Here is a 25,988-nt window from a genome sequence, read left to right on the forward strand (position 1 = left end):
GACATTTTTTATAAATGCAGGCTTTGCAGAGTAGGTCTCCAAGGAGACAAAGATTAGATGCACAATATTTTGGAACACTGTATCCTTCAACGTTGAATAAACCGGAGCTTTACATAGGAATCTCTTCCTACTAAGGTCGGGCGGATTTTAACCTTTCACCCACTCCAGACGTCTATTGGAGTATTTATGGGAGAAAAGGGGTGTGAAATATGCACGACTGAGTTACTCTACAAGTCTTACGTTAGTTTATCGCCTTTCCAAACGTTTGGGCGCCATGTAGTGTAGTTCCTAGTTTCCCACTAGGCCCTGCGCATTGGAATAACATAAACAGTAGTATCGACGTGGAACTGCGGATATTCCAGGCCTCCACTGACTATGCTAAACTTAATTAGGTTGTGTTACCAACTAGCTCAGAGGTCACTGGAAACTTTCTTCTCTGCATAGGAAGTGATCAGCTTCCCTGGCACAGACAAGAAGGGATTCAGTTTTCCAACAACCGTGCAACATGACAACTTTGCTCCTCAGATCAAGAGTCGATCTCTAGGGTCGTGTGAAACAATAGACACAGATTTCACTCAGTCAGTCTAGTGCAGTTTACTTTCACGAGATGTAGAGAATAGAGAGACGGGCGTGTATCAATAAAGGTTAACATTTATTGAACAGTCTTTCTTCTCGTACAAGAGAAATGTATTGCCACAATTGCAATAACTGTTATTATAAAAAGTACGTACAGTAAGATAAGTATTGCGAAATAGAACTGTAAAAGCATTGATATGGTTTCTTAGCCATACAATGGTTTAAAAGTAATAAAACATATATACAGTCATATATACATTAGGCTAACATACTCAACTGGTGCTTCTAACTAAGCCTACCCCAATGTGCCTGACCTAAGCCTAACACGTGAGAAGGGGGAGTAAGTAAGTAGCTTAAGTTAAGTTGGTTTTGCCAAGGTTTGTTTCAAGAATTCTCGTCTAAGGGTTTAGTCAACACCATACCTCTGAATAGAATGATGGAGGATTGGTATCTCCTTCAGGGGTCTCTCTCGATATCCCAGTCACCCGCGAGGGTAAACCGGAAGCGCCGGGACTGGATTTCTCTGCACGAGAAAGGCAGCGGCTTCTCTCAGCGCGTCGAGGAAGGAGGGGTGACAGCGTCCGCGGGCAGTTGGGCTGGATGTCTTCGCAGAGGACGGCTGCACGGCTCCTCAAGCTTACTGCACCATCGGTCGCGCTGTAGCGGCGATAATGGTAATCAGTAGCTTCACCACCACAGGATAGCAGGCTGCAGCGACAGAGTGCTAGTTTTTACCAACACGGGGTCATGCAGGCAGCTGGCATCAGCAACAGGCAACGAACTCACAGCTCGTATCTCTCTCATTGCTTAAGGCAACGTTGGTAATATTTATACCTGACAGGTGCCGGGTTTGACGCAAGTTTGCTGGACATAAGACGTCAATTAAAGATGTCACTAGGAAGTGACAGTTATCAGTTGCTCATTAGAGTTCCATTACTAATCAAAACATAGCAAGCGGGGATTTCCAGGTTTGCTAAGTTTTTATCTTGTTGAAGAACTCGGAGTGTTATCTAGGAATATCAGATAGTGACTGCTGCTCTGTCATTGCACTAATTGGTCGCAAAGGAAGTAGCAGAGAGTCATGCTGGAATGTGGCTCTGTGGCTCTGTTCGTGTGAGGCCAGAGATGACTTTACAGAAAATCGCACTTGAACGGTTATGCCAATATAGGGAATAAAGTGATTTATAGCCGAATAGGGGCATAAGGTCACAGTATCGATCAGGAACCTAGATTAACACGCAACATGTTAGACAAAAGTGTTTATTAAGAAATTAAACATGTCAGCATGAGGTGATGACAACTCCCCTGCCCAGGCCAATCACATTTGTACTTCATCAATATTAGCAACTTTTGAGGGTGGAACATGCAGAAATAAAGACTATAACTAGAGTGAGCTTATTGCAATTAGGAGTCTGGCCGACAATACTGCGAGAGAGAGAGACAGAGAGAGAGAGAGTGGTTAACAACCGAAAAAAAGCCTCAAATGCAGGCGTGTACGGGGATGGGAAGGGGGGCTCGAAACATTGAAATAATCAACATTCCCTTCCTTGATGTGCCATTATGGTCGGAGTAGGTTTTGTTACAGCCGTTCACTTCGTAGGAGACAGGGGAGACGTTTAGATTAGTCTCCCCTTGCTCCAAAAAGCCACCAATGGATAGTAAAGTCAACAGTTATAAGCTAGAGTAGTTGTTTACAGTTTCATATTTGTTTATATAATCAGTTTAAGTTTAACACATTGAGGAATTCTGGCTACACTAGATTAACAAAACTACATATTTTACTAAACAGACTGGAGTGCTGTTATAAGATCAGTTTCTGGTTGGATGTACCCTGTCCAAGCAGGAACCACAATCCAAGTCAGAGTATGTGTAGTACACACTAAAAGTTTACCTGTACTCACCCTCTGGTAGCTTGGCACAGAGCAGTAAGTCTAAACTAAAGAGGGAATGTGTACAGTAATTGTGCACGCAAGCAATATAACACAGTGAAAACACCACAAAAGTACTCCACCAAGTTTAGAAACATAGCCAATATTTAGCTGAGTACAACAAGCCCAAAATAAAAGAAAATCCAATATACACAACCCAAGTTAGGAATTTTGCATGATTAAATCAAAATGCAGTGCTTATAAATCCATAGCTCAAACTGGGGCTATCTAGTCACACTTGACTGGGGCAAATATAAAAGTTCAGTCCGGCTGCAATGGAGTGCGGGCTAGACACAGGAGTCATGCAGACCTACTGAGAGTACCTTGGATGTGTCGAAGATCGGGGACAATGCATTAAGCAAAGGAGGGTATGCGTCACTGTCCGACGTGATGTGTCATTTCTGTAGTTGTGCAACGTCGTTGATGCATCAATGTCAGGAGCAATGTGCATCAGGCCAAACCACTGGCCTGTAGGGGATGCATTGGTGAAACCCGTTTGAGCATATCTGCCAATGAAGAGCCCATCTGTGTAGCCAAACTAGGAGGTGACAGAAAGCCTGAGGCTGGGGAAGGTTCCAAACCACTAGCTTCCCCTAACTATATCAACCAACTAGAGTCTGTAGGAGGTTGAACCATCTGAAAAACAGGCTGGAAAAACTCTCCATCATCCCCAACATCATGTTCCTCTGCAGGAAAGGCAGGAGGAGGGAATTCAGAAATGGTCGGCTACAGCGACGCCGCATCCGGCCCCACATTTGAAGCCAGAGAGGTGACTCATCGGAGTCTGAAAGGAAATAAGATGGAGTTTTGAGCGACACTGACGGTACCACTATTGAAATCAACAGGCTGGACCTTGATGTTGTTGCCGGAGTCGGTGGACAAGACCCTGAGGCCAAAGGTACTGTGCACCTCCTTGGGGCCCAAGGGCGCTCCACGGGAAGGGGAAGACCAAAAGAAACTATGGAGGGAGTTATATTATTCCCTCATTTGGGTCTTATTCGCACCAGCTCCAGGGTAAGTTGGGAGGTGTGGAGTAGACTCATGCACCGGATCTTCAGTCGAAGATCGGTGGCAGGTCTGAAGTGAAGAAGTCGGTTGACACCGTGACTTTGATCACATGCGTGGAGACTCATCTATAGACGTTGAAAGAGAGTGATGTCTACAGGAACGGCTCTGGATTGGACTTGAGGCTAGACCTTGTAGTGCGAAGAGGACCAAGGCCAATGGGATATCTTTGAAGGCTGAGGCAACCACACAGCAAGAAGCTTCAGCCGGCGTTCCTTCAACGCCTTCGGTCAAAGTTGTTGACATGACTCACACTCCTCGGAGTCATGGTGCTCACTTAAGGACCACATACAAATAGAATATGGGTCCATGGCAGACATTTGTCATTCACAGGCCCACAGGGTTTAAACCTCAAGGAAATAGAAAAGGCACACTATTCCCTTTGACAAAGTAATCGAGGTAACTCAAAAAACGGGCACAGCAACAGCTAATCGCATCCGCGCTGTAAGGTCATAAAAGTAGAAACTGAGTTCAGCACGTCAGAGGAGGGCTTATATGAACTCTGGAGGACAACATCGCTATGGAGTCGCTCAAGGCCCTCGACCAGCGTGCGGAGGTTCTGCTGTACAAATATTTCCAGATCTAGTCTGGCGCCTGTGGAGAATTCTAAAGTAAGTAATTTGCAGCCAGATGTCCATATAAGATCAATAACATCATCCTAGTTACTACTTGAGTAGGGCATCTTTCTAAGATTTTGGACCAGGTCAGCCAGACTCAGGGGCCTAGGCTCAATGCAATACCCGTCTATGATTATGAGGCTGCGGTGCCTTTGGAATTACTGACATGAAATTGGCCACTGACAGTAGTCTAACAGGGAAAGCACATGGCCCGGATGGAATTCCAGTGGATCTATTTAAAGAGCATTAATCAAATGTCTTAAAAGATGCTATGGTAGGGCCCATTGGTCAGGTGGCCGTAGTTGTCCATATATTTAGAAAGGGGGACAAAGCGCATCCAAGCTGCTACAGTCCTATTTCATTACTGAACAGCACTTTAACATTTTTGGGAAGGTGTTTTTGTCAAAACTTGAAGAATGGGCACATGAGAATAGGGTTCTGTCTGACACTCTGGAGTTAACACCACCTTATAACACAAAAATATCTTAGAGTCAAGAGAGAAACTATCCATTTAAGCATTTATGCATCTCACTCATGCCTTTGATACCGTGCAACACCCTAAAATGTGGGATATTATGGAAGGCATGGGGTAGTTTAAGTGGGGAGTCAAGGTCATCATGCAGTCCGCACACAGCTGCAATTTCTGGGTTGCAAGTGCAAATATTAAAATCTCCTACCCACAAGATCAAAGGTTCCTTTTTCAAGAGGAACTCTACTATCGAAAGATAATCTTTCAAAACATCAACATCCCCGGTTATCCAATTATCAAAGAAGTTGCGATGGAAGTTTATCAGCAAACTATCAAAAGACTTTTGGAGCTTAAGCAATAATATTTGATAAAAGGGGGTGCAGTGCAGTTCCTTGACAGACAATTTAGTAAGATTGAGGAAGACAAAAATAGCAAGACCATCCTTAGCCCTTCCAACAGGAGACAAGGCAGCAGGACAAAAAAAGGAGAAAAATACCCACTTATATGCTGCGGATCACAGTCCCAAGCCTCTTGGCAGCAGATGTCAAACCGGGTAATGAGTTGCAACCAGTCTTCATTGCTCAATTCAGCCGGTAGGTCTACCACATTCCAGGAAATTATTTTTAAAACCTGGGGGACTGCAGCTGCTCCAATACCACCAGAGAGAGTAGCTCTCTTCACTGAACCAACCCCTACGTCAGCGCAGGCAGTCAAGCCAGGACTGAAAAGTCAGTCCATCTTGTCCCGGGATGAGAGCGGTTCCAACCTATTGGAAATTGATAAATCGCCAGATAGATTAGCACTAGAACCGGGTTGCACAATATAGGGGGTCTAAGGTCTATAGCAACTATAGGTGATAGGTGATGAAAGAGAAGCTGGACAATAATAAAGGAAAAAGGATGAACTTTATGTTACCGTGTGAATTTATTAAGGGGTAGAGACAATGTAAAATTGATCGGGTAAATGATGGACTTTTAAAGTTAATGATAATACATGAGGTGTTAGTGGGATAATGTTGATCTGCTTTGAAAGATACACTGGTATAATACAGCTAAAATCCATTATAGCGCAGAGGATGCCCTATCTCCAAAAATAAATGCGTCTGTTGGGCTTCGCCAAGGATGCGTTACAGCACCTTTCCTCTTTTTACTTTATATTAATGGCTTGGAAGAAGGCTTGTGTAAAAGAGGTCGAGATTTGGTTAAAATTTGGTTTGGAATTATCACCAGATAAATGCCCTGAAGAAGTCACTGGATACTTCCCTGTGTGACGAAACACGTGTTGGCTGGTTGTGCTTATCGATAACAAGGAGTAAAAAGAATTGAAAAACTTTCTATAAAAACTTGGTTGGACTTATTAAGAAGACATTTTGCGATTTCCAGAAATTCTGCTACTAAGCATATTTATCCTAGTTACGTGTGCCTGGGGTCTCATTTTTCTGATTAAGTGCAGGTTTTCCTACACGCACATATGGGTTATAGGGTACTTTCCCTATCCTGGTGGCACCGTGAAACACACATTCAAAACACACACAACGCAAACATGGCAGGCGCCACACTTCTTGGCTCATCACAAACCCTATCTCCCAGACAATTCCTGTACTGAATGTAATCCCACCTTCTGCTTGGGATTGGTTCTCTCCTCTGCTACTCTTCTTTCCTGGATCGTTATTGGGTACTTGTCCCGAAACATCATTTCCGGTTTTGCCAAGCAGCACCAACCAACTACAGCTTACTTACGCTGTAGCTGATTAGTTCTTCCCTTAGGAACTACTTGGTTTATTTCCTGCTTGTTCTTTAGCCTGGCGGTTGAACCACAAGTTTGATGCAAGTACACTACAGCTCTTATGTGGTGATGTACAGCGAGTAGTTTAAATAGGGGTTAGTCTTACATGGGGGGGAGCAGTCTAAAGAGGTTGAATGGCATAACGCTTATGCATTGGCATGAGTTATTTTTAATGGATTAGCGTTCGTTAGGTCTCGCCTCTCAAAGCGCACGCGCATTGAGCGGAGCGAGACTATAGGGGCTTAAACAGAGGTTTACCTAGCTGGCGATTTGATGCTGTGCCTGTGTGCTTTTAGGTCAATGCGCAAGCGCATTGACCTAAAATGCGCGTGCACAGCATCAAATCGCCAGCCATCTGTTCCCCAGCAGATCTTCCCGCTCCGCACCACAAGCTTCCCCTCAGCCGCACTCCTCCCACACCTTTGAAGTGAAGCTTAGCTTCACTTCAAAGGCCCCTGCTGCTTCACACTATTCACGGCTGCCAGGCCGTGAATAGTGTGAAGCAGCAGGGGCCGTGTCGCATTTCTCCTCCCCCCTCCTCACAGCAATGCCCTCTGTCTTGTTTATGTCGATCTTATGCGGAGAAGGTGTTTGGTGGCTTGAAATGGAGCTGACGATCTTAATAAACGTTGTACTGACGTTTGCCTTTTCTAGCAGCAGCTTATTTCCAGTAATACCTGCTCCAGGCGGGTGGCACTCCAAAGGGGGGGGGGTCTGGTTTTCCAGGTTCCACGCCTCTCTCCCTGTTGCTTCAGTTCTCCATGTGCAAACTGTGCCTTAAACGGAGTCTAGAAGGCCCCCTCCCATCCCCACCTCGCACCCTCCTTCTTTCACCCCAGGCGGTGATGAGTCAGGGGTCTGTCACCAGCCTCCCATCTGAGTCACTCTGGCGCTTCCTTGTCACACACAAGCGGGCATGTGTGATCCTCGGCCAGATAAGCTCGCTCCCGACATCCGATGCAGCTGGCTTGGGTTGACAATCGCTAGTCATTCGGAGGAGTGATTACTGCCAGGCCGCCTGTCGGTACTCCCTGTAATCAGTCACACTTCACCTGGCAAAACTTGCTGGTTGGGCCAGTCTAACGCACCCGCGTTCACTTGTGACTCACTTTGTTTGGACGTGGTGATTCTGACTGATTTGCTGTCGGAGGCGCTTTAAAAATGGCTGTTTCTTTCTCGTACACCGCCCAGTATGTAAAAACGGTTACCCAGACTGTGAATGGCTTCGTTCCAGCCACAAAATGGTACCATTGTGCACAAACCGAAATAAAAACACAATTCGCAAATAACTGTATAGCGAAGATTCCCATAAAAAATGGGAGATGATGGGACACATAAGTGGCGTTAGAAGGGACACTTGTCATTCCAGTTTTGCAGGATGTGCTGGGTTCCTTATGCTAAAAATAATATGGAATGTAAACGCAATTCTGCAGCTATCCGAACCCTACTCAGATGCGTGAATGCATGTGTTTATCACCTGTGCGCGTTAAGTACTTTATGACATGAGTAATGTACTTGTGAATGATAGGGAATGAACGAGAATATCCAATAAGGTGTCGACCTCAGAAGGATGAAAGGCTGAGCAGACGCTGCGGTATTGGACCCTGTATCCAGGAAGGAAGACGAGGTGAATTACTTCCGCTCGAGCTTCAGTTCAGTCCACGTCTCTCCCTCCGTCCCTGCCCCCCGGAGTGCTTCAGCCTGCCCAGCCTGTGCCGTCTCTCCCTACCCCTTAACACTTCACCCTGCCCCCACCACCTCTCGAGATCATTCCTCCTCCCGCAGCCATTCCCTGCTCTGCCCAACCTCGTGTAACATTGACGCGCAACACAAACACTCAAGGACACAAATTCTCACATAATTGTTCTCCTCAATATGTGCCACATTAACAATAGCAGCCTTCTACATACCGGCCGGTCCCGCCCTCCAAACCTCCCATGTTGCTTCCTGACTATAGCGTAAAAATGAGCAATGCTTGTTTGTTTTTACAGTGCTTGTTTCAGTAAGCACTCGTGATTTCAGCCGATCCTCTCCCCCTCCACCCCCTCTCTCCTGGTGCGCCATTAAATCCAGGCCATTATAAATTACAACAAATATTATGTACTTATTAATTAATTATCAAATTTATAAGCCATTGAGATTTGTAATATCAATACATGTAAGTCAGGGAAATAATAAACATGTAGCTTTACTAATGCACATTTACAAATTTTATAACTATTGGTATTTACAATAACAAAATTAATAATTTAGCTATTTTAAAAACCTAAACATAACTTAAAAAATTATTACATTTACAAGACCAATAGCTCCAACTTTTCTAATGCGAGACCTATTGCATTTCCAATGCTTGTTTATAAAGCAGCCCGATGCGTCAGCTCCTTTATATGTGAGGAGGTGAGCGGGGCGCCACACGTTTGGCATGTTAGCCGTTTCTTTCCTAAGCATTGCTCTTTTACAGACTGCAAAAACCTCGCAGTTGCCATGAACTTTGGCAATCAAGAGAGTAGGTTTAGAAATGTGATCACTTGGGACACCATTTTGAAGAGGCCAAACTCTTTCACGTTCCCTTTTCCTGTTGTTGCTTTAAATAGGAACAAAGCGCCGCTGTTGATTGTGCACCCACCCAGGCCATATGTTGACAGGGATAACGGGTGGCGGAATCTGGTTTTGATATCGCCTCCACTTTCCAGTAACTCCGTCTGGTAGAGGATCACAGGGGTCATAGTGCAGGATGCAAGAAACTGCCAGATGTATCAACTTTACAAAAACTGCTACTTTCTTTTTTTATTTCCTTTGTGCAATTAGAAAAAAAGGCGTCTGAAAGAGACATAAGGAAAACGATACCATCAAAACAAATTAAACTGACTATTGGGAATGAGGAAGACAAGTTAACCGAGACCGGGCTTCTTTTAATAGCATCATGTTTGTAAGGACCTGTGATTTCTAAAACTACATTTTCATAATCGCACAGAACCAGCAGAGGTATTCAAACTTTTCCAGGTTGAGCCCCCCAGCTGAATTCCCCCAGATTTTGGGCCCCCCCACCACCCGACCGAAACCTCGGGAATCCGGCACACCACATGATCGACTGCCACGCGCACACCACGGGCCATATCCGGCAAACAATGCTCAACACAACAAGAGTGCCTAGCAAACTGCAGGCCTGTGAGTGGGTGTGGCGAAACGACAGAGGCGTACCACACAGCTCAAAACACAATCCTCCAAGGCAAAGGAAGTCATCACAACCCTCCCCATCCATTATGTACACCTTGTCATCCACCAACTCCCCCACCATTCATTTCGTCCCTCCATCTGTGCCCCATCCACATCCAAACCCCTTCAACCACTTGCAAACCCATCCACCATCCATTCCTCCATCCATCATCTCACCCATCCATCCCTCCATCCACCCCCTCACCCATCCATCCATCCATCCCTTCACCCAATCCATCCCCTCACCAATCCATCCACTCTTCCACCCATTCATCCACCCACTCATCCATCCAACCACTCACCCCTTCACCCAAGCTATCCTCCCACCCATCCATCCACTCCTCCACCCATCCATCCACTCACTCATTCATCCAACCAAGCACCCTCTCACCCATCCAGCCATCCCCCAACCCACTTATCCATCCACCCAGTCACTCACCCGTCCACCCACTCAACTCAACACTCATCCATCCACCCACCCATCCATCCCTCCCGCTCTCCACCCTCCCCCCACTCATGCATGCACTCCCTGACCCATCCATCTCCATGCTCCTCTCCTCACCCATCCATGCACACACCTGCCCATCCACTCTGCCAATCATTCATCCATGTCCTCACTCATCCATCCATCCATCCTCCCCCTCTCTCTCCATTCCCCCCTCACGCAGCCACCCATCCCTCCATCCACCCTTCACCCATCCACCCACTCATCCATCCACTCATCCAATCATGAATCCATCCATTGACCTCTCACCCACTCCTTCACTCCTCCATCCATCCCCCCGTCCATCCACCCTCCTCAATCACCCATCCATCCCCACACGCACCCCTTCCCTCATCCATCCATCCATTCATTCATTCACCCCTTCACCCATCAATACATCAATACATCCATCACCTCTCTCATCCATCCACCCACCAACTCGTCCACCATCCACCCCCCATCGATCCATCCACCATTTCACTGACCCATCCATCCCTCCACTCATCCATGTACCCTTCCAACCATACACACATCCATCCACTCCCATCCATCCCTCCACTCATGCATCCATCCTTTCTCCCACCATCCATCCACCCCTTCACCCATCCATCCATCCCCTCACTCATCCATCCACCCCCCCCACCCATACATCCACCATGTCACCCACACATCCACTATTCCACCCATCACTCCACCCATACATCCACCACTCCACCCATACATCTATTCACCCACATGGCAACATAACGGACGTCTGGTGGCCGGCTCCACCCGACATCCCTCACACATTTGATGATTCAAATTCGAATCTGCAGACCAACATCCCTGAACACAGACACTTCGGTGCCCCACACAAAAATCCTCATGAGTTGATGACCACAGACCAGAGCCCACCGTCCCGATTTATGACCCAAACCCGGATTGCAACCTCTCCCTCCCTTCCCAAAATAACTGAAGGACTCCCGCCCCCCCTTCTCCCCCTCACTCCCACCCCTGGGCCAGAGCCCACCCCGCCCGTGCCTCAAACCCTCTCCGGAAACCTTCTCTCCCTTCTGGGAAGAGCTAACTCTCTCAGGAGGGGGCCAATTCACGGAGTCGACAGCTTCAGCTGCAGTGGGAGGTAAGTGGTCTCCTCTGCTAAAGCTGAAAGCGTGTCTGTTTGTTTGCTTTCGTTTTTAGCAGAGGAGACTCCTTGCCTGCACTGCAGCCGAAGCTGTCCACTCCATGAATTGCCCCCCTCCTGGGAGAATCACCCAGACAAAGGAACGGGCACAAAGGGAAGATCGGAGTGGAGGGCGCCCCCCCCCCCCCCCCCCCCCCTGGGATGGTGCCACGCCCCCCCACGGCCCCCAGGGGGGCGCGCCCCACAGTTTGAAGAATCCTAAATTAAGGCATATGTTGGTACCGATTCTGTGAAACACGATAAGCCAAAGTGCTAATTAAGCGCTCCTTGGTTTGTGTGTCAATCTCGATGTTTAGCGCCATTGGCTGTTGGGATTTTATTTATTTTAAGATCTCATGGATAAATAGATACATTTACCCACCCCATAGATACTGTATTTGTGATCCCGTGTGTGGCATTAGCTCGAGTGGCACACTGCAAGATCTGCAATGGGAAACCTATTCTTGGTCTGTTAGGCAGCACAAACATAATCTTTTCAGCACCAGTCATAGTTATTATAATTTTAAAAATGTAATACTTTCCGAACACCAAGATCTTGCTTTCTTCTTTCCATCAAAGTGGAAGTGAGAAGCAGTGTAATTTAGTAAAGCATCTCTGCTTGCTGGTCAGACACACAGTCAAAAACACAGTTATTTCTTGGCCATTTATGCAACTGCCTTGCTTGCTAATATAACAAGCATTTGCAATGCAATAGGTCGCACATTTACGCGCGTTTGAGCTATTGGCATTGTCAATGACAATGCGTTTATGTATTTTTGGTTTTTAAAACAAATAAAAGGCATTGTCATTTACAATCCCAATAGCTTAAACTTGTGTAAATGCGAGACCTATTGCATTACAAATGCTTGTTTATATCCTGAGTTCTCTCCACACTCAGCATTCGAGCTGGTAAAAGATTTGTATTGATAAAAAATGTTTTAATAAGCACAGGGAGGAACTGCAGGTGAGGGGTCCAGGCATAGATTTCTCCTAACAAGGTTACGTTTTAATCTTGTCAATTTTTTTGCCGCGTTTCCTACTCAAGGTTCGCTGTATTTGTCCGTCGCTGCATGTGATGATAGATATAACCAGAACACATTGCACTTCATTCTTTTTTGTAGACTCTACTCAACACACAGGAAACGTTTTCTTATTTCTTATTTCTACATTATATAGTTATAATAATAAGTCTTATAAGCTTGCTTTTTCCCTTGTACTGTCATGACGTGATTAGTTTCATCAACTGTTGCCTATGGACTCGGAAGAGATACTGACAGTGGAGAAATTAATTGCTGATGTTTATTGATTTTTCATATAATTGCATTTTAAAATCATGATATGTTGCTGCTTGTACTCATTGTTTTATCTGTTTTTGGTCATATATCACTCGCTTCTATGTATCGTTTGCACTTTTATGGTTGCCGACACAGCTGACTAAAGTATGATTTGGGTTTGGTTACAAGACCTGTACAATCGAACTATCCACGTATCCTAGTAGACAAAGGCCAAGACCTGAAAAGATGTACCTATCCGTTTCTATCTAGGATAGGGCAAATTAAGGTAATACAGATGGATGCTCTCAGAGAGCCCTTTACCTTTTCTAGGTACTAGCTATTCAGGTAGAAGAAGTATCCTTTGCATTTCTGCAAGAGGAAATAAATAGATTAATTTGGGAGGGCAAGTGACTTCGGGCACCTCTTAAATTAATATGTAAAAGTGAACGGCGATGGTGGTGAGCCCTACCTGATTTTGACCCGTACTGTTTAGCAGCGCAGTTGAGAATAATAGAATGGTCTAAGGAGGAAGCAAATACTTGATGTACACATATGGTGAGGGTGATAATCATGAGACCACAATGGGAAACGGTCTGCCTGGGAAGGGTGCATAGACTACGTAATGCATGTTTGAGACACTCCCACTAGGAAAATATCATTCCCCTGGGATAATTTGGTCAAGAGGGGGCATTTTACTTCCTTTCCATCTCAATACACCCCAATCCACTTCAACCCAGACTTCTCCTGCACTCTAATAGGGCCCTTTTTTTATATAATTGGTGAGAAGGGAGTTTGTTAAATTATATCAGACATGTTCTACAAAAATAAAATAAAAAAATATTTATGCAATGTAAACTAGATTTCTGACTGGACGAAACTGAAAGGCTACTGTATGCTCAACTCAGACACTAGCTAATGCAGGCAGAAAATAGTATAGTATAGCCTCCACATGAGAAAAAAACAACTTTTGAAAAACTCTTTGCCAACGTGAAATTTCCGAATGGCCACATTTCTAAAATGTATGCAAAAGTGTTAGAAATTAAAACCAATTCCAAATGCGCATTTCGAAATGAAAGGGATAACGAGCTTGAAAGAGAAATTGAAAAGAATGGGAGATTTTATGACGAGACATTAGCAAAAGCTCATCTTCCTTAAGAACAAGAACAATAAATTATAAACTTCGATAACAATGATATTACGAGTAGGAAAAATATTGCCACCTGCTAGCCCCATGTGGCTATAGACAATGCGGACAATGTGGGTCCATGATTCATGTATGGTGGGAGTGCCCTGGGCTACATCAGTTCTGCAAAGAGATGGCACTGGCGCTTAAAGTGATTTTGGGGTACCCCGTGCCACACACACCACCAGAATTATTCTTGTTGAAACTAAAAGACCCGGGCCTAAAACACTTAACCAATACTATAGACCTGCCTGGGAGCAGCTAAACTGACAATAGCTCTCTAGTGGAAAAAGCCAGAAACCCCTCGATTTTCGACTGGCAAAGTAGGCTCCGGGATACAGTTGCCATGGAGTGACTTGTCAATGTAAAGGAGAACGCCGGAGACCGAGGGATTTGGGCCCTGTGTTGGAGTTCTCACGGCGGCACATTTTGCCCACCAAGATTAAATACAATGCACCCTTTTTAGATAGAGTGAGCAGACAACTACTTATCTATGTATGGTACTTCAAAGTGTGAGATGGATAGAGAAACAACATTAAAGTATGTATGGTGACATTTGTAACTAACCTCACAGATGGTTGGCTGAAAGTAGCCAGATGGGACGGAGTGAATATGGTGGGTGGTAATCTACTATTTTTTTGTTGTTTTCTTGTTTCTTCCCAGCTTAATCTTTAAAAAAGTCTGGAAAACGTTTGCCTTGATGTGGTGAAGCAACTGGACATTACTGTAATGTATGAGCTGTTTCAATGTGAGTGACAATTCAATTTTGCTTTTAAAAAAACGGAGGAAATGTCTATCACCATTGGTCTTACCAGCAGTAGAAGGCTCCAGCAAAATAAATTGTCTACTAGTCGACCACTTAGATCACCCGGGATCATACAGCCACTCTAACTCTATTGTGCGAAGTTCCTGGCACTTTGGTAATGCTCACACCAGGGGTGGGGCCCTAGGAAGGCTTTTTCTCTTCCTATATATGAGAACTTTAGGCATGAATCAAACCTTACAGATAGATACACGCCCTTATCATGGGCGAGGAGCATGCTAAAAATGCATCCTCCTCTTACAGGCACTATTCTTTTTCTTAAACCGCTTATTCTTGAAGAACAGCAAAATACCACTGCTTGCGGTGCACTCAGGTCACATTTAAAGCTTTTGAAATGTGGCATAGATCCTAGCGTACGTGGGCTAGTTAAAGGCTTTCATAACAATACCTGGGTGGAAGTTCAGTTCAGCAAACGAGAAGTTGTCACTAAGAAATGCCCAACAGAAAATGGTTAATGACAAAGCTGTTTTTAGCACCTTCCCTTTTTCATCTAGGTGCAGACCTATTTAACTACTTAAAGGTAGAAAATAGTTTTTCTCCACAACTAGGCAATACAAATGCCTCTATGTTGGCGCGTGCTGATGACTCGTCATTAATCCATATCAGCCCCCGGACCTCAGGATCTTTTAAACACTTTAGACAGCTACAACAGAGAAATCTATATTTGCATTGAATTTACAGAAAGCAAATATCATGATCTTGAGTAAAACTAATATCACAGTCAGTTAACAGATTAATAAAAGAAAAGTGTTTATCTAGGAATCAGCTTGAATCCTACATTTTCCTGGATCCCACAAATGGAAGAGCTCAAGAGTAAGTTCACTCACGCAGAATTTGGACTGAGTGAATTCTTTGGAACATATGGTGCACTGCGCCTTTTCCTCTGGCTGCAGTTTGCTATGAAGCTTGTTCCTGTACTGATATACTGGGTTACTATATGCAGTTGGCAGTGTAACGAGAGATTGACTGTAATTGAGAAAAATTCCCGGAGAAACATTTTAAGTACAGAAGATGAACCCCACAACAGCAATTAGACTTCAATTAGGTCATATTCCAGACAGATGAGGCATCCCTAATTAGAAATTCTGTAAGGGGTCTCTAAACGTAGAGATCGACCCTCTGAGGACCTCATTGTAAATAGTTTTCTAGTATTTTGAAAATAATGTGATATTTTTAATTTAGTATTTGTCAATGTTTTTATTCTGCATTACTGTTATCTTATTATTGATAATAATGAAGAATTATCTACAGCAGTGATTAATGTATTTTTTAGCTTCTCTATATTCATTAAACCTGAACTTTTTAACAATGTTTTTTTAATTATTGGGCATGAGGGTTTTACCACAGACTGCAATAAAGAGTTATTTATTTACTCACTCATTTGTATTTTTATCCTAAAATGGTACAAAGCAACAATTACATGTCAATATTAAAAATATGTATTTTTGAATCGTCTCAATGTATTAATTGATCATTGAGGATCCTGGGTTTCCAGAAACCAGCTAGCAGGCCGTAATAAAAAAGATGTGGAGGGGGGCAGAGGGTCACCAGAATTTTGCAGTAAAACTCAGCACACAGTCTCAAAGTCCCAATCAAGAACTCTGTCTAATAGTCTCAAGCGTCATAAACCCTAGCCCAGGAGGAGAAATGTTTATCAGAGCACTAACAAGAACTAAACAACTTAGGGTCTGATGTATCAAGGGTTTTCCCCATTCTGTGCCTACAGGTAAATGTGTTAGCACATATGGGCCTCAGGTCCCTACAAGAGATGCCCATGATATACTCACGGCAGCACCACTAGCAACAAATACCTGGTCTGTTGCAGGAAGTCATAAGCAACCTCTGGGCGGCATATGAAATGATTCCTTCCTCTGTGCTGCAATCTTTACGCATTGCATGGAACAGCATCAATGCCTCAGCGTCAGCTGGTTACAGTTCCTCCTTGATATCCTCTAGCTCCTGTCCTGTGTCAGTGACAAAATAGCCCGAATCAGGTACAGAAGCACGTGACTTCTCTCCCCACTCAGGTTAGTTTCATCTTCACTGCTGTCTGTAGGTCACAAGTTCCCTTTGTCCCGGATCCATAAACTCCAAAAGGAACACCCTGCCAGCTGGCTCTCTTGTAGGAAGCCCGACAACACACAGGATATAAATAGACCAAGGAGGAGACCCCCCTTCAAGATCTGAGAAGTTAGAAAAAGTAGGTGACAACCACCCTTCACATTGAAGACCAAGAGCCTGATTTGGAGTCATCCACGGATCGTCTCTCAGTCCTACCCTGTTCAATGTCTACATGACTCCACTTGCCAACATAATCTGTTCCCAAAGCATCACCTTCATCTTCTACACCGATGACACCCAAGTCATCCTCTCCCTGACAGACAAGAAAACCACCACCAGTGCCAACTTCACCAATTGCATGACCATGGTAGCAGAATGGATGAGAACCAACTGCTGGAAGCTTAACTCCGACAAGAAGGAAGTACTTGTCTCAAGAAACATGACCTCCCTGTGGCACGCCACCTGCTGGCTGATCGAGGAAGGACCAACACCTATCAATCATGCCAGAAATCTAGGAATCATCCTGGATGTAGTGTCTTGTGAATTAGAGAGGGGACCCTTTTGGTTCCTGATGGACTCGGTAGAACAGTGACAAAAGTGTGTAAGTGTGGGTGATAGAATTCATAATGTAGAATGTTCTGTTAACTGTTAAAAACTGAGGAATATAGACGTGTAATACCAAACTATGTGTGTGACATGATCATGTGCATGTACCCAGGAGGGAGGGTAGGACGCTACATTGGACAGCAGGCTTAACATGGCACAAGTCAACACAGTGAGCGATGCCTGCTTCCACATCCTTGATAAGTTACAAAGATCTTCAAGTGGCTGGCATAGAACAAAAGAAACACAATCACACAAGCACTCATCACAAGCAGAATCGTCTATGACAACGCACTCTATGCCGGAGTCTCCATGCAGCTCATACACAGACTTCAGACCATCCAGAATGCCACAGCAAAACTCATACTTCACCTTCCACGCCGCACCCGCACCTCACCCCACCTCAGAGAGCTCCACTGGCTCCCCATTCAAAAACGCAGCCAATTCAACCTCCTCACGCACACATACAAAGCCTTGCACAGCGCTGGGCCAGTATACCTAAAGAACTGCATACACTTTCCCAGCCTACCAGACACCTATGCTCAGTCTGACTCGCACACATTCCTGCATTCACAAAAGTAGAGCAGGAGGTGGCTCGTTCGTCAACATCACACCCAAAACATAGACCAACCTCCCACAACACATCAGAGCCTCCTCTTCATGTTCTGGAGCTCCTCAAGAACCTGAAGATTAGGCTCTTCAAATAACTCTATGGGGACCACACGCCCTCTCACCCGTTAAAACGCCTGGATACCCTTATGGGTGAGTAGTGCGATATGCAAATCAACATAATATAACATAACTCATTTTCTCCACCAACAGAAAAGAGTGCACCCACAATTCTATGCTTAGACTCTTGCAGTATTTTCAAGGTAATCTGTATTACTTTCCATCTGCACTACAGACACCACAGCAAAGCTCTGAACGTGGTTATGCCTTTGAGTATAAGTCTTAGCACCTCGCATTCATATTTCTACCCCAGAATTTGGAAGCCTGGAGTACTCAATTCAACCGTATGATTGGAAATGAAAACATAGTGTCTTCCATCGTTCTTTCCTTGTAAGTCACTTATGGTCAGTCAGTCCTCTGTGACATTTGCTGTAGTTGTTTCATAAGTGCTATCAGCATGGTTCCTATCAGCATGGTTCCACCCTTAGTTAAGGCTGTCCGAGACTTGCTTGTGAGACCATCGTCAGACCCCACTGCATCCGTTGAGTGTATACGTTTTTGTGTAGTAAACTTGTGCTTTCGTTTTTCACTCTGGCATTTTGAAGTTGTAAGAACAGGCATAAACAGCTGCAGCGTTGGAGTGATCACGCAATCTCACCCTCTGTACACGAGGGTCTGCCGGGTTTCTCTTATATATAGAGAGAGCAAAAAACTAGCCACAAGCCGGCTAAGCTCCTCCATCCTCTCCTAGGCAACTGACCCTGTCCCTATTTGCCACCGGTCCACCATTGAAGCGCATGTTTGGATCACACCAGTGTCTGGCACTAAGGAAGGGCTTCCAGGAAACAGGAACAGAAATACCAAAGAAATGAAATTCGGAAGGAATAGGGAATTTATGAGGGATTTTGTGTTTGCGCAATGTACTAGAGGTTTGAAGACCAGGAGAGATTGAGAACCTCATTCTCTCTCATAGCATTTTATCAAGATTGGGAATCTTGTGCTCTTTGGTTGTTGTAGAAATGAAGAAGCCTTTGAAGGAAATTTTGACAATTCCACTTCATCTTCTAGAGGATCAAGCCTTTCTGAGCTCAGTAAATGGCGTTTCCACTAAATCCGTGGCAAACCCTGGCAAATTCAGTATGGGGGCATCTTGGACTCCATGGGATGACACTAGGACGTCTTGGTAGAGTACCCATACAAAAAATGTACGAAGTTAAAAAATTATTCAATATAATTTAAAAAACCTGGCCATGGCCAAAAATGAATGGCTTGGACGTTTTGTGCCACTGCACGCCATAGGAAGTTAGCAGAAATCCAGAAAATGTCAATGTAGGCATTTCAAAACAACTTGTTTTTACAGCTTTACAAATAGGAAGTGTGTGTTTAACCTGAAGAGTACTTCCTTAGTATGCAACCAATGTACTTCTAAAGGCACTGAAATTATGAAACGTAGCACCCAGTGAAACAAATGCATCAGTATACAATATAGCTCAAAAGACATGAACAGCATTACCAATTGTTCAGAGTGCCTATGATGCCGATAGGGGGTCTTCCATTTCTCCTTATTGCATATTCTCAACAGCTCACATGTTTTGAAAATCAAATTGGGGTACCATTAGAATCTCTGTAATTTACAAAAGATTAGAGCTCGCCATTTGGTTTAAACTAAAAAAATGCCGCCTGTCAGGGAGTTGGAATGTTGAAAAAACATGTTGTATGTGTTAGTTCCTTCACTTTCTTTCGTAGTTAATGTGTAGATCAAACCTCATAGATCAAACCCTCAAACCGAGCCATGGCTGTTTTGTCGGTTAATAACCTTCCCAGAGAGCAGGTAGCTAGGAGAAGCAGGTAGAAAAGATAAGAGACAGAGAGATGAGACTGGTGGACAGAGTGAGAAAGCTGGACTTGAGGTTTGCTGAAGACTACCCACCTTGGCACACTTGTCGAAGTCCCTGGTGAAGCCGCTGTCATGCATAGCGCGCTGGGATAAGGCTGGTAAAAACTCATTGCCCTGAAAAGAAACATAGAGGTTACTTCAGTAAAGAGATGTGATGAAAGAAGGGGAGAAGGCAGTGTTTCTGTCACACTTGAGTTATATCATGTGACTCCTTATAAAGCTACTGTACCAACCAACCCATGTTCAACGCCCTCGTTGCAAGATCCATTTTCAGCTGATATATGGTCAGAGAACTCTGTGGCAGGTATCAAAGCACTCTGAGGCACAGGATCTTCACTTCACAATCAGGGTACCTTAAAGCAGGAGAGCCACCTTCAGCCTACCTGTGGTCAATGCACCTTAAAGAGCCCTTAGCCTCAAGCCACATAGTTCTAGTCCATAGATGGAGGCGCACCCTGCGGCAGGTATCACAGCACCGAGAGGCACAGGCTAGTCACTTTCTAGTCAGGGTGCCTTGAGGTAGGAGTGTCAGTTTATGCCCACCATGGTTAGTGCACCCCCAAAAACCCTTATCCTCAGATGCTTTGGTTCTAGCACATACATGAAGCGGGCACCATGATCAGGTATCACAGCAGAGGAGGAAGACCATCTTCAGCCCATGCATGATCAAAGTGATCCGCAGCAGTATCAGGCCAGCCCTGGGAAAATCCCTCACCTTCAGCCCATCTTTGATCAGTGCACATATAATGAGATTATCTCATGCCTGGTGAGAGCTCGGTGTAGCAGGTGTCAGTGGACAACAAGGCACACTCCCCACACGTGGTCTGGGCAATCATGACCCTCATAAACAGGCCACTTAATGCCAGCCCACAAGTAGAGAGGAACTCCTGCAGGAGGCAAAGACATCTTTTGACTGCTCCAGGTCTTGGCATCTCACATAAACAGGAGAAATCACATACAGCTAACCCTCGGCCAGGAGCTCCTGAGGTAGGAGAACTCACCCTTTGACCTGTAGATGGTAAGAAGTCAGTTTTTGTGATGCTCACTCCCAATGGACGGCTGGGATCACCAATCTGCAACATAGACATGAGAATGAGATTAGGAGAGATTCCATACCCAACCTTCACTCAGCTTCACAGCAGGCTGGGCTGATGTTCTGAGTGTGTGCTCACAAAGTGCCCTCTCTAACAGTGTAATCACTCAATGTACACTCTGGTTGGGTGCTTGCTCAGGGCCAACTCTGACTGTTGGTCTGAATTACTTCAATGAGTGCTCTCTCTGAGTGGGTGTTCCAGTGACCATTTAGGTTGGTACTTTCTCACACCCCACTCTTTGCGACTGATTAATTTTATTTTAGGCCACGGTGGGTGGGGGCTAGCTCAGAGTCAGTGATTGCGTGGTGATTACCTTGGGAGAACCCACACACTGGTGTGTGTTCACTTAAAATGGGTGCTTACTGTGAGTACATACCAGCAGTCTGTGAGAGACTGCTTTGGTTATGTCCCAGATGTCATTGGTAACGTACTGCTTGTCACTGTGTGCCTGCTCTAGGTATGCCCCCTTGATGCTGTTATACATGTTTGCTCTGGGTGGATGCTCATTGGGTATTTTGTCTGGAGGGTGCCTGCTCTGATTGAGTCTTTGGCATAGCAATGTCTGTTTTTGTGAGTGCTTGGTACATGTTGTGCTTGCTAGGGTTGGGTGATTGCTTGCAGTGAATGCTGGCAAGGAGGAGGTGTGTGATGGATACTTACGGTACAAGCACTGAAGAGATGTTATCCGGTACCGCAGATGTGGCTGCAGGGCCATAAAGAGATGTGTCTGAAATGTTTGCAATGCCTAGGTCCAAAGCCTGATGTAAGGCCCATTGAGGCTCTTTGGAAGCTTCTTTCTAATTGTTAAATAAGCATTGGCAAAGCCAATAGGTCACACTTGAGGGTGGCAGCTTGCTGTAGGTGGGATGATGTTGCTGATTGTGCATACGCTGAGCGTATGCTTACTGGGGGTATTGTGTCCATGTGTGTTCTGGATGTGGGTAGGTGCTTGCTGTGGGTAATAGTTTGCAGTGGGTGGACGCATGCTGCTGGTGGGTGCATCTCTTGATGGGTGCTTGGTGTGGGTGACATGTTCCTCTGGGTTATAGCTTCCATGCTTCTAGGTGGTGCATGCTTTGAGTGTCTGCTGTGGGAACTGAGAGGATGTTTGACAGGGGTAAGTGCTTGCAGTGGGTGAAGGTTTCCTGTGGGTAGGTTCATGCTGCTAGTGGAGGTGTGCTCTTGGGTGTTTGCTGTAGGCTAAGACTTCCTGTTAGTGAACCCATGCTGCCACTGTGTGTTTGCTGTGGCTGACCTATTCCCCTAGGTGAAATCTTCCTGTGGGTGGGTCACACTGACAGCCAATCCATGTGCTGGATGAGTGGGTGTATGGGTGCTTAATTTCAGTGAGTGGTTTCTGTAGGTAGGATTATACCTGCTGTGAGCTCATGCTTCCTGTCCCCCTCCTCAAGATGTTGGGAGTGACAGTTTTCTGTACTTGGACTCATGCTGGCCAGTGAATGTTTGTTATGGGTGGATGCATGCTGTGGGTGAAGGGTTCCTTTGCATCACAGCTCCTACCGAGGGGAGGAAGGGTTAGACTGACAGTGGGTGCTTGCTCTTGGGGGTCCTGCAGGGTGGTTCATTCTTTTGATGGGTGCTTGCTCAATGGGAGACTGATGGGAGATGCAATCCCACTCTACCCCTGCTATAAACACTCACAGGGAGGTCCTGGCGATACTGTGACTTGGGACAGTACGTGATTGGTTCCCGGTCAGAGCCTTCAGTGAATCCAGTATTCTCCTTACACCCAACTTTCTTCTCTCGGAATCGACCTGCAGAGAAACACGCAAAATATAGAGGTCAGCACCAGACCCTCCAGCTTGGGACCAAAGGAAGAAGCACCCCAAGGTGAGGTCTCTCTAAATTGTGGGCAGTGGCAGAGCTATGAAGCTCAGGGACAAAGGGAGAGATTGAAGCACTTCAGTGTCCAGGATCTCCAACATAAGACAGAGACAAGGAACATTCTGAACCAGTGTGTCAGAACCCCATTCAAAGGGCCTTCGGGAAGCAGGTGTTACTGGTCCCAACCGAGGTGGTTGGGACGTTTACTCCTGCTGTCCCGGGGCCCACCCTACTATAGATCCCTCTCAGTTGGGTTATGCACCTCCTTTTGAACCTGACTTTCAATTGTTAATGTAGCGTGAGCAGTAAAAGTCCCTCAGATGGAACTATAGATACAGGTTTGTGAACACGACACATAACTCAATGTGGTCGCATCACCCACAATAAATCAATGGTGAGTCAAATACTTATTTTGTATAAAAGAAGGATTTTAATTCTAATTCTACACATTCAAAGTTACAACATTCAATAACAATACCACAGTCCCCTCTGAGGTAGTCACCCAAGTACTTGTCAGGCCACCTCCCTCGGTTACTAAGTTCCCATGTAATTGGTGTGCTGTTATGTCCCAGTCATGTGTGGCAACATCCAGGTAATGCAAACTACTTGGCCCTGTTCTGAGGCTTCCCCCTCTTGGACCCAGTCAATAAGACGTAGAGTCAAGAAAGGTTGCAAAAAACAAAAGTGGTATATCGTCCGAGGCCTAGTCGACCCAGTTCTCTGCTTACCCACTCCAGCCATACGAACCCTGGCAGTCAGTACATTGCAGTCTTGGCTCAGATTGGCAAAATCGGGTTGCACACGTTCACTCACACCTGTCTTGGCAGGTCCTGGCTCTCTCTCTCTCCAGAGCCGCGCTTACTAGCGTCCTGACGATTGGAGTTGCCCCATCTCCAGCCACACGAGGTAAGACTTTGTTGGGATGCGGGCAGTCTTCTTGTTCGGGTGGGGCACCAACGGCATCTCCTCAGTCCTTGGGCTTCCTCGGACACAAAGCCTAACTCATCTTTCTAATAGCAGCAAGTTGGGGTCCCGGGCAATGAACCAGATCTCCGGCCTTAGCATTTCAAGTGGTCCCCCATGACATACTGGGTTACTTCTGTCTGGTAAGGCTTACTCCAATTTGCCTCCTCCGCAGCCCCTCCTGGCACATAGGGTCATGGTAATGTCCAACAACCGTCTGACCTACGGGGTCACCACTTCAACAAAGCTGCGCATTGGCAACTGCCCAATCATTGCGGCACTGTCCTTCATGCCCACCGCCTCTCCTGGCATACGGGGTTGAAAAAGTTCACAGCACATGGACGATGGCCTGATCTGTGTGACACAGTTCTTGATGCACTGCAGCCCTTCCTCACATACAGGGTCGCTGAAGTTCACAAAGCAGCACATGGGCAATGGCCTTATTGGCGCGTCACAGTTCTTCACATAACACTCAGGAGTCCCACACATCTGGGATCCTCTCTGTATCTCACTCTCTCCAACACACTGCTCTCCCTCGTGGGCACACCAGTCTTGGAGAGCAGGCAGGTACTGGTGCTCCAGATTCCAGGCCAGATGAACTTGGTTTCCCTGAGTGATGTCCCCTCACCCAGCACCGAGACTAGCAGTCTTGGCCTCTAGTCCTCGTCACTGGAAGTAGTCTTGCAGAGCTTCCCCTCCTCATTCTGCCTGCCTGGCTGCTCAGCAGTTGACAAAGTATGGGGTCTGCAACTCCCCTACTTAAAATTCTTTTCCAGACACCAAATGTGATTTAGGGTCTAGCCCTTTGAACTTTTATGTTGGGGTTCTGCTTCTATGATATGGACATCTCTGAAAGATGTCTGTCACAGCAGGTATGACTCTAAAGCTGATTAACCCACAACAAGATTAATGGGAGTGACCAGAGTTGACACTTAGATGTCAGCTACTGTGATCTGTGCATCAAAGATTAATCCCTACCCTTTATGATTCCCTTAACAGCCTCATATCCCTCTTCCTGAGGTGTGTCCTGGCCCTTTCCTTGTAATCTGTCACCGAATCAAAGAGCCCTTTGAAATGCATAGGATAAGGCCAGCTCCTCCTCACCCAGTGTTTGTCTCACTCAGCTTACAGGAATGCAGCAATATGCAATTCTGTCTGGGGGAGATTCCTCTACGCCTCATGTTTTCATCAGGCAGGCCTGGACTTCCCAAAATGGAACCAAATATCCTCCTTGCAATGTAGCAGTGCAGGCATTTCTGCACTCGGAACACATTCAAAGCACACTATACTGTTTAGTATTGTTGTTCCCATGTCCTATGCTACCACCAGCATTTCCACATGCAGCACACACACTCAGTCTGCGCACTCTGTCCAATACTATACAGCCTCTCTGCACTGGATGTATGATAGTACATTGTGGATTTTACAACGCAAGTCGTTATAACGACTTGCGTTGGAGGGCGTGGATTGAGGATTATTATAATTTTCTATTCCAACACCAGCCCACGTAACAGTAGAGAAGGTGTTGGAATAGAAAATTACAATATTCCTTAACCAACAGCGCCATCCAGCACAAGTCGTAGTAATGACTTGCGTTATAATGGCAGTATGGTAAAGGTCGTGCAGTGTAAACACCGTGTTGTAAACGACGCTGAGCCTCTGCACTGCACCAGAGTGTCACTTAAAGCACCCTCTGCAAGCATAAATACATTTACTATGTGCCCACTATTCCACACTGTACTCTGTGTAGTGTATTTCCTGCATACTCACATGCACTCAGTATGTTTTCACTGCGCACACACTTCTACATTAACTTAGTGTAGGCCAAGGGTGAGTTACACACACAGGAGTGAAACTATTTAAAAAGTAAGTGAGCCAGAGGCCTTACTCCTATGACATTGGTTAAAAGACCTGGGGCCAGATGTACAACAATTACAGTTTGCGAGTCGCAAATTGCGCTTGATTGCGAGTCGCAATTTCTGAGTCGCAAAATGCCATGTACAACAATGTCTGAGATACTGTTTGCGAAACCCAATGGGGTCGCAAATTGCATGCCTCATGAATATTCATGAGGCACACTCAATTTTGATCCCATTGGGAATGGCTGGCTCTCCCAAGTATAGTGGCCTGCTGGGCTCAGTAGACCTCCATGTGTGGGACTGCTTTTAAATTAAGCAGTGTTTTTATTTTTTAAATGCAGCACGGTTTTCCTTAAAGGAAAACGGGATGCATTTAAAAAAGAAAATGAAACGTTTTCGTTTCATTTTTTATGGG

General features: G+C 45.5%; 1 protein-coding gene across 1 annotated transcript in view; it reads right to left on the minus strand.

Moving 5' to 3' along the window:
* Positions 1-25,988, minus strand: part of SAXO4 (stabilizer of axonemal microtubules 4) — a 132,309-nt gene that overhangs the window by 48,128 nt on the left and 58,193 nt on the right. Inside the window, exons 7-9 of the mRNA XM_086958629.1 lie at positions 22,569-22,681; positions 20,814-20,885; positions 19,846-19,926 (exon numbers count right to left, since the gene is read on the minus strand). Coding sequence (XP_086814755.1) covers positions 19,846-19,926; positions 20,814-20,885; positions 22,569-22,681 — 266 coding nt within the window. The remainder of the gene's footprint in view (positions 1-19,845; positions 19,927-20,813; positions 20,886-22,568; positions 22,682-25,988) is intronic.

Source organism: Lissotriton vulgaris, chromosome 2_1 (assembly GCF_964263255.1).
Source record: "Lissotriton vulgaris chromosome 2_1, aLisVul1.2, whole genome shotgun sequence".
In the NCBI taxonomy this organism is placed as follows: domain Eukaryota; kingdom Metazoa; phylum Chordata; class Amphibia; order Caudata; family Salamandridae; genus Lissotriton; species Lissotriton vulgaris.